We start from the raw sequence: 10,349 nt of genomic DNA on the forward strand, positions 1-10,349 counted from the left end.
TGCCACCAGGTCAATACCAAATAAACTTTAGTGTTCAACAATTCATTGAGGAAGTCTTCTAAGGAGACAAGGAGTGGTGTTTCACACAAAAGATGTGTGTAGTGAAGTAAAACAGCATTTTATAGAGAAGTCATTAAGGCCATTCACAGCTCTAACAGCCTCCAAGGGCAGGAGATGGCCCAACTGAGAGCATTCTGTGCTTGGTATTCTCCTTCTACCTCCCTAAGAGCTGTCACAGTGAACGCGGCAGGGGAAGGGAGCCTCTACTTCCACTATGAAACTAAAACTTACTTTAATAACAGGGAAAATCTGGTAATATTCTTTTAGTAGAAAAGAACATTCTCTTAGAAAACAAACACCCAGGTTTCTTGTTAGCCCCATACCGGTATGTCTTTTCTTGTTCTCTGTCTCTTTCCTTCCCCATCCTGACCATCCAGTTCCCTCTAGTTCTGCTAATCCCTTCCCTTCTCTCCTCCTTCTCCCCTTTTGTCTTTCCTTCTCCACCCTCCCCCCCACAGGCTCCAAATTTTCTCAGGAGCTCTAGTCTGTTTTCCCTTCCCCAGGGAATATATGTATGTTTCTCTTAGGGTTCTCTTTGTTACTTAGCTTCTCTGGGATAATGGACTATAGGCTCCCAATCCTTTGCTTCACAGCTAGTATTCACTTATGAGTGAATACATACCATGCTCATCTTTCTGGATCTGGGTTACCTAATTCAGCATGGTTTCTTCTAGTTCCATTCATTTGCATGCAAATTTCAAGATTTTTTTTTTTTTACCACTGAGTAGTACTCCATTGTGTAAATGAAGCTAGTAAGAAATCTGGCACTAGAGAAATTCCCAGGAATCCATGAAGATGACCCCAGATAAGATCCTAGGAAATAGTGGAGAGGGCTCCCGAGCTAGCCCTGTCAGGTAGTCAGATTGATGACTATCTTAAATGTCACCATAGGACCTTCATCCAGCAACTGATGGAAACAGAGGCAGAGACCTGCAGCAGAGCACTGAACTGAGCTCCCAAAGTCTGGTTGAAGAGTGGAAGGAGGGAGAAAATGAGCAAAGAGGCCATGACCACAAAAGGGACACCCACTGAAACTGTTTACCTGAGCTAATGGGAGCTCACCAACTCCAGCCCCACAGGGAAGAAACCAGCATACAACCAAACTAGACCCTCTGAATGTGGGTGACAGCTGTATGGCTTGGAAAGACTGAGGGGCCACTGGCACAGGCACCAAGATTTATCCCTACTACATGTATACTGGATATTTGGAAAACCCATTCTCTTTGGATGGATACCTTGCTCATTCATCCTAGATATAGTAGGGAGGGCCTTGGACCTTCCCCAAAGCAAAGTGTCTTACCCTCTCTGAGGAGTGGAAGGTGGGTGGAGGTGGGGGATTAAGTGGAAGGAATGGGAGGATGGGAGGGAGTGGGAACTGGGATTGTTATGTAAATTGAAAGAAGATATTTTGTTTTCTTAAAAAAAATTAAAGAAAAAATAATACCAAGTACCCATTAAAATACTAACTAATAAAAAAAAAGAGAGAAAGAAAACAAACACCCTGGCTGTCAATTCACACTTAAGAAAACTCAAGGAAAAGTAATAATTATTGAAAAATAACTACATTATATATAAAGTGATCATTTAGGAAAGGTAGGTTTTTTTAAGTTTATAAAATAAGGGAAGATTTATTAAGCAAAATGAACACAGTAGTAATTTCATACCTTACACAACATGAATCTCTCTCTAAATTTATTTACTTTACATACTAAATTTAAAATGAACAAAGTTCTCTATCTAATTTCAGGTTTTCTCTATAGAAAATTAAAGAAATTGTATCATAAAACACTCTCAGCATAGTCGATAGTGATTGTGCTCTAAATCTGGAGACCGGCGTATGCTTAAAGGCTTCCAAAGAGCCAGGGATATTATACTTTTGTCAAAGGACAAAATATGAACAGTATTGATGGATTAAACTAACGCTCTCTAAATCCTGCTTCAGAAACTTAATAAAGTGACAATATTTAACTTTCACAAAGAACAATTTATACAAGCTGTTTGCTTGTTTACTTTCAGGCTCACCATGTAACTGCAGCTGGCCTGGAACTCAATATGAAGACCAGGCTGTCCTCAAACTCACACACAGATCTGTCTGCATACCCACCAACTTCTAGGATTAAAGGCATGTGCCGAGATTCCCAGCTTCAATGTACAGTTTTTACAGAATAAGAAAGCAGGTCTGAAGTCATGAATTCTGACTCCCCCATAGGACAGCCATACTGACACTCAAAAGGATGCTAAAATTTAGGCTTCCATGCTTTCTTTAAAAAAAAAAAAAAAAAGCTGATTCAAACTAGAACAAGATATGGCTTGTGTATGGCATGCAATAATGTTTTATTTATTACTGTATTATAAGCACCAAGAGTGTCTACAAGTTAAAGAGTTGACTTCAAAAAGTACTTACTGAGTTGAGTGAATGGATGAATAAATAACATTATTATCTATTACTAGAGGTTATCTTTACAACATTAAATAAAAAGTATTTTTTAGTAGAACTATATAATCAAAGGTGAGACTCTAAAGAATTAAGATATAATCTAATTTCTCAGTAACATAACCCAAGATATTCAAACAATCTATGTAAAAGCTCACAGAAGTTATCCATATGCAAAGTTTTCTATATTAAATAGGTCAATTTCATTGTCATCTAGACTCAATCATAAAATAAAAGACTTGTGAGGAACAGAAAAAAATTATCTAATCTATCCCAACATATAGATTTTACATATAAGATTACTACTTCTTCATTTTAAAGCTTGAACTTCACGATGTTAATAAATATATATATATATACATGTAGTAATAATTAGAAAAAGAAGGCCATAAATTTAAAAGAGGGAAGGGTCAGTGTATATTGGAGTTTTTGGAGGAAGGAAAAGGAAGGAACCAAAGTAGATGATAAACTCACAAAAATCAGAGAAGTTCTATTTAGGATTTGAGTCTAAGAAAAATCCCAAACTTTTCTACATTTCTTTTTTTTTTTTTTGTTTTTGAAACAGAATTTCTTTGTGTAGGGCTAGTTGTCCTAGAACTAGCTCTCTAGACCAGGATGGCCTTGAACTCACAAAGATCTGTCTGTCTCTGCCTCTATAGTGCTAGGATTAAAGGATTAAAGGCATGAGTCAGCATCATCCAACTTAAACCTTTTTAATTCCAAAAGAAAAGGCTACAAAATTTCCCAGTCTTCTAATAAAGAGGAATCAAGCAGTATTAAAAAGCAGGAATGACTTTAGGAATGTAGAGAAAAAAAAACATTTTGTGTAGAAATAAGGGCTGAAGAGAAGGCTCAGTGGAACACCAACTGCTGTTCCAGATGGTGGGGTTCCATCCCTAGCACCTCCACACAATTAATTCCAGCTCCAGAGATCTAATGCTCTCTTCCTATACATGCACCAGGAATGCAGGTGGTGCACAAATATATATGCAGGCAAGACACTCATTAAAATATAAAATTAAGTAAGCAATTCAATGAAAAACAGTTCCAAAGAATCAAATAATACTTTAAGGGTTAAGGAATGCCTATCACAATGTGAAACACACTCATTTATATAACACAAAGAGAAACATCTAGGTGAAATGAGATAAGGTAAAAGAAAGAACTCTCCCTGTCACCATGTTAAAAACAGACCGGAAACCACCATATTCATCGTTAACATTCATTTTACTTTGTAAAATCTACTGCTACAGCGGGGTAAGGCAACCTACAGCCAGTGAACTGTCAGCATCAACATAGGAGCACCTTTAACCTACAAGAAAAGTTTTCTCCTGGACTGAAAATCATTGTACATGAAAAAAGCATTTTATTTGGAATAAACATTTTTAAAAATTTGACTTACTGGTATAGAGATTTTTTGCAAATTGCAGTCCTTTTCCAGGAGCTCATAAACATATTTTGTGATTATCTAAGGGAAAAAAATAAAATATTAAGATACAATATCATCCACTATCAAGATACATTTGTTTAGATAAATTATTGGAAGTATTTTGCTCTAAGTAATTATCTTTTCGGATTTCCTCCTTCTAATGTTCTTACATCACACAGACTCTTTTTAAGTAGTGAAATGTGTTACCTTCTGCTGCTTTGTGGATGGCTACTGAGGATCTGAACAAGGTTTAAAAATTCACAGGAAAAAAACCATAGAGAAACCCTGTCTCGAAAAACCAAAAATATAAAAAATAAAAAATAAATAAAAAATTCACAGGAAATACCTAAGACTTTCTCCTTTGGAAATGAGTATTCTGAATCTTTTAAGTGATTTTAGAAACTGTTCTTCCTACAATTTCTCCATATATCTTATATCTAATGTTAATTTCTTAAGGGATTAGAATCTACACACCAGTTTCAGCAAGAAAGGAAAGTATGTAAGAAGCATTATGAGCAGAAAAGGGAAACCAATCCAGCCATGGCAAGTGTAGTCAATACTGTGTTTATGAGAGTCAAGAAACAGTCTCCTCAAAGATGTCTACAACCCAACTCCTGAACAAATATGTGTTAGGGTTCATGGTAACAGACCTGCACACATGACTGTTGTTATGGACCTTGAGGAAAGAGTTGGTGGTACTAATGAGTGGTCAAATCAACCACCTGTGTTCTTACAGTGCAGAGTCACACAAGTATGATGTGCTGCAGAGATGGCAGGCAGGAAGGACTCAACTAGCTTTAATGGGTTTAGAACCTAAGAAGAGTACAGGCCCAGAGCTATGTCCTCTGAGCACCTGTAGCTGGCAGCCAATACAAACATGAGAGTTTAGTGTGATCTATGCAAGGAACTGAATTCTGCCAATAAGACAAAAAAACCAGGACATCAATTCTTTGTAGCCTAAAATTGATTATTCTAACCTTCATTTTACTCTGGCATCTTGTACTGGACTATTGATACATAGAATTACATGATAATAAATCTGTACTGCTTCTAGTCACAAAACTAATGGTAATTTGATAGAGCAGCAATATAAAATATATGACTTAAGATAGGTAGGACTGGAATAGGAGCAAATGTTTAACAAGCAGTTTGAATGGTCATTCTAAGAGTGTTTTTCCTCCCAAAGACATCTGTAGTTACCTGTAGGCAAAATATCTCACATACTAATTTCAGTGATAACCTGTGTCAAATATTGTGAAATAAGATGAGTTTTAAAAATAACATTAAGATGTCAATTGCTTTGGTGTCACAATTAGTAATCTAAAATAGATTCTTTACCCTGCTTTCCTTAAGGAGTTTAAAACTCTTTTATGTACATACATTCATTTATTACAGAAATAGTTCCATAGGTATATGTAAAAAATGACTGGCAACAATCATTTCAAAACATATAACACATTAAATGATCTAGTTATTAGTCTAATAATATCTCTATACATTAATGTGGTAGCTAATACTATGTTCCTTATAATTTCACTGAAAGACAGTGGCAATATACACTCTAAAGAATACAAAAACATGTAAATTCAAGTCTGGCAGTGGTGGGGCATCCCTTTAATCCCAGCTTTCGGGAGGCAGAGGTAGGTGGATCTCTGTGAGTTCAAAGCCAACCTGGTGGGGCTGGAGAGATGGCTCAGAGGTTAAGAGCACTGGCTGCTCTTCTAGAGGTCCTGAGTTCAATTCCCAGCAACCACATGGTGGCTCACAACCATCCGTAAGATCTGGTGACCTCTTCTGGGCTGTAGGGATACATGCTGGCAGAACACTGCATACATAATAAATAAATGAATGAATAAATAAATAAATAAGTAAGTAAGTAAGTAAGTAAGTAAGTAAGTAAAGCCAACCTGGTTTACAAGAGCTAGTTCTAGGACAGCTAGGGCTGTGACACAGAGAAACCCTGTCTTGAAAACAAAACAAAATAAAACAAAACAAAAAGAAAATATGTAAATTAAGACTTAAGAGCTTATATGAAGCAACATAACAACAGTGGCCTATCACTTCAAGAGAAATGACTTAAACAAGATTTGCTAAAATGACTGGTTTGACACTCTTGACATCTTTACTGTAGCTTTATAGAAAAGGGAACAACAAAATAAATTAAATTCACATGCAAATATTTGAAACATAATTTGAGAAAAAAATAAGTTTTTGTTTTAAAAATTAAAACATATCAATATATACTATAGAACCAGAAATAATTCTTTATATTCACATTATAATTCAAATATTCTAAATTTGCTTACATTTGGCCTATAGGACAGGTGTCTCCTGTGCAACTTATTCTATAACAAACCAAACAATAAAATAATTTATCCACTAAAAGAGAAATGCTGCCTGTGTTGGACAGTAGTGGTTGCCAGCTTGACTCCATGTGGAATCAGCTAAAATCTAAGCTGCTAGAAACCTCTATGAGAGATTTTCTCCATCAGATGAAGCAGGAAGACCCATCTGTGACTGCCCCACTGAAAAAGGTACCAAGCCATGTGGCTAACATATACTAGAATAATGGGCTAATATAAGTTATAAGAGTTAATAAGAAGCCTTAGCTAATGGGCCAATCAGTTGATAGCTTATGTAGACTTCTATGTGATTCTTTGGGACTAAACGGCTGTGGGAACTGGGCAGGACAGAAACCCCAACAAGCAGGCACTCATGTTACACCCATCTTAAACAGGGACCATACTCTCTGGCAGCCCACATAAAAGGATGTGGAATTACAAAACTGATTTCTGCCTTCTTTCCCTAATTCTTGCTAGCACATTTGTCTATCCTGTTGCTGGGGTCAAGAGTAAATACACCTTCCTCACGATTATGCCATAGACTGAAGACTACCAGCTCTCCAGGAGTCCTCTATAATTCCAGCACCTGGTTGGAACTGCTGAGACATCTACCAATGAGAACTGAACACCCATCCAATTCTCTGCTCTTGCTGAACTACCTAGACCACATCTTATAAGCCAGTCCAATAAACCCTACTTAAAATTCAAATTCAGTCTATCAGTTCTAATCCTCTAGAAGCCCCTAATACACTACCTAACTTGCCCACTCTCCTTTGCTCACCACTTCCTATCTACAAAACAAACAGGGAAGAATGGACTGAAACCATCTATGCCCAAGGTAGCTCTGCTGAGAATACTGTCCTTTACCCCAGTTGCCCTCTTAGAGATAGACTACATGGCAACTGTTTAAGGACAGTTTCCCAGCAAATGCCCTTTGGACATGACGGAGTACCATTATGTAACATACTAGTCTGATATCATTCCTATGGGTTACATCAGTCAGTTCTGGAACACTGTGATGGGGCTTCAGCTCTCTTTGACTATTAAGTGTATTTTAAGAAGGGAAAATGTTGTAGAGTATTATTTTAAGGTGTGTTGCTTTTGTGTACGCTCTGGAACACTTGTTTAATGATACAAAGGTGTGTCTGATTAAATAAAATTCACCTGTGGTCAGGAGGCTGTAGTGATGAGGCCTGCTTTTTGTTCCGCCCGGCTCCTGCACGGCTAGCTTTACACCCGAAATAACAACACACAAATTGTATTCATTTAAACACTGCCTAGCTCGTTAGCTCTAGCCTCTTACTAGCTAACTCTCACATCCTGATTAACCCACTTCTATTAATATGTATTGCCACTTGACTGTGGCTTACCAGCATGAGTCTAACCACTGTCCGTCTTGGGTAGGAAAAGCATGATGTCTGCCTGTCTCTGCTTTCTTCCTTCCTCAATTCTGTTCTGTCTTCTCTGCCCATCTCAGGGCTGCCCTATCAAAGGCCAAGGCAGTTTTTTTATTCAACCAACGAAAGTAACACATACACAGAAAATCCTCCTACACCAGGAGGCTGAGTAAGCAACTAGCTGACAGGGAGTGGTAGGGAGGAGCCAGGTGGAGAGGGATTTTTTTTTTTTTTTAAAGAAGGGGCAAGGAAAAACAAAAACTTTTTAGGAGATACAAGGAGGATGTGAGCTACCTCAGCAGCTTGCTATTCAGCCTCTGAGGACCTGGATTTCCTTCCACCTCAACCTTTGAATCCTGAATTCTTTTGAGGGACAGAGATTTAGGTAAGTTACTGTTACAGCTTTGAAAGAGTGGATGCCTGAGAACAAAATTTCTTCAAGCTGAAGCTCTTGCAGCCAAGCCACTGCTGGTAGCAACAGAGTTGCAGTTAGCAACTGGAATAGCCATAACTTGAAAGGCAGCAACAATTACAAACGAGAATAACAGCAAAGTTTTCCTCTGTATCCATCCTCTCTACCTCTTTGGGCAGAGAGAAACATTTCAGTTTGAAAACATCTTTTGTAGTAGCTGAGTCAAGGATTTGGAAGGAAGCATTCAGAATGTACTCAGAGCCTTCTAGTTTACACAGGACTGTAGTCTACAGTTTAAAAAACACGAAAAGATTTGTTTGTAAAAGATGAAGTACTATTAGAATGTCATCAATATTCAAATATTACCTGAAAACTGTGTCTAAATGTTGAAAAAAAAAAGGGTTAAGAGACTACACAGGCTATAAAATTGGATCTGCTTTTTAATAAGAAATGGTAGAATGTTCAGTTTCCATCTAGTACATAAGAGTCAAAAGTAGTTACTTGGGACTTCAGGGGGAAAATACTGAACAAACTGAAAGCCACCAATTTTCTTGGTTCAAACAGCAATTGGGGACAAAGGACACAGAGCTTCCCTGAAAACTGGACATCAGGACAAGCAGCTGAGGACCAACGTACTGAGGGGAAAGGCCCACCAGAGGCCTGTCACTGAGGCAGGAGCAGGGCAAAAACACCTTTGAACTCTAACAGGTTCATTTCTAGAGCTTCTGTCTGGAGTTAAAAACTAAGGACGGGCTCACTTGGCCTATAAATGGGGATGGCAAACTTGGGAGACCTCCAGGTCCCACCTACCTATATGTCCACACCATGTAGCTAGATATAAGTCCTTTCTGATTTTATAAGAGGAAGGGAATATCAAATTTTAAATATTCCTCAGCTTTCTATCTTTTTTAATAATACAGAATTTCAAGGAAAACTATGTTAGCACTCTAACTGATCTGTAAGTAAGGACGTGCCTAACCTACATTCCTTAAAGAATGCAAAGACAAGCATGGAGACAAAGGCACAAGAGAAAAGAGGCCAAAGCTTCACTTCAGGCAACCCAATGGAAGCCAACAGTACAGTGCTGTGAAAGTTTGTCTCGCTATGAACTTGATCAGATGTAGAGTCACCTAGGAACAGAGCTCTGGGGTATCAGGGAGGGGGTTTGCAGAGAGTTTTAACTGAAGTTAGAACATCCATGCTGAATACAGGTGCACAGTTCATGACTAAAGTTGCAGATTGAATAAAAAGAGAAAAGACACTGATTGCCAGCCTCCATCTTTCTCTGCTTTTGATTAGAGACAGAATGTGCCCAGCCTCATAATACCATCACCACTACTACAGGTGCTCTCCTGTCTAAGCACACCTTTGCTGAGATGTACCCTCTCTTCAAACTGTGAACCAAAGGAAACCTTGCCTTTCTCAAGTTACTTTTGTAAAGCTTTTGTCAGAGCACTGAAAAAATGTATAATACAACTGCCTACCTCCTAGTAAATAAATGCAAAGCCTCATTGTTAACCTACACCTCAGTACATAAATAATGAGCTTTTAACAGCAAAATTATCAGACATACTACAAGTCAACAAGCACCACAACATAACAAGAAGAAAACAAACAAGCACTACCTAGTCTAAAAACAGAAGCAGGATGAGAACTGACCCAATCTTAACACTAATGCTAGAATTATCACACTGAGAGTTAAGAACAATTATAAGCTAATAGCTTTGCTGGAAAAAGTGGACAACGTACTAGAAGAGATGGGAGGTGTAGGAAGACACACACAAACAAGGAAATGTACAACAGTGGCTATAAATAAAATTAATGCTTTCAATGAGCTCTTAGCAAACTTATTACAACCAATCACTGATCTTAAAGATATGTCAATGGAAACTTTTCATATTAAAGATGGGGGGACCAAAATATCACATAATTGTGGGACAAAAGCAAAAGGTGAAATTTTGAAAAATGGTAAGAAGAATTAATAGGACTGACTTGCAGAAATAAGTAACAACTCACAGAAATTGATGACAGACATGATAGATCCAGAAAGTACAGTAAACATAAGATGAACAAATACAAAACAACAAAAACAAAAAAAAAATACCTGTACCTAGTCTTTGCATACAGTACACAAAACCAAAAACAGAATTTTGAAAGAAGACTGGGCGGTGTGTGTGTGTGGGGGGGGGGGCAAGAACATTTTAACTAAAAAGGCCAAACAAGTAATAGGAACAAGATGGAACACAAAGTACCCTGTAAAGTTATTATGAAAAGT

At 37.7% G+C, this 10,349-nt stretch overlaps 1 protein-coding gene across 4 annotated transcripts in view; it reads right to left on the reverse strand.

The window, feature by feature from the left end:
- Fam172a (family with sequence similarity 172 member A) overlaps window positions 1–10,349 on the reverse strand; it is a 420,557-nt gene that overhangs the window by 317,443 nt on the left and 92,765 nt on the right. For all 4 annotated transcript variants that reach the window (XM_026783728.1, XM_026783727.1, XM_013349680.2 and 1 more), the window contains one exon: window positions 3,897–3,962. In XM_026783728.1, coding sequence (XP_026639529.1) covers window positions 3,897–3,962 — 66 coding nt within the window. The remainder of the gene's footprint in view (window positions 1–3,896; window positions 3,963–10,349) is intronic.

This window comes from Microtus ochrogaster, chromosome 19 (genome assembly GCF_000317375.1).
Source record: "Microtus ochrogaster isolate Prairie Vole_2 chromosome 19, MicOch1.0, whole genome shotgun sequence".
NCBI classification, from domain to species: Eukaryota; Metazoa; Chordata; class Mammalia; order Rodentia; family Cricetidae; genus Microtus; species Microtus ochrogaster.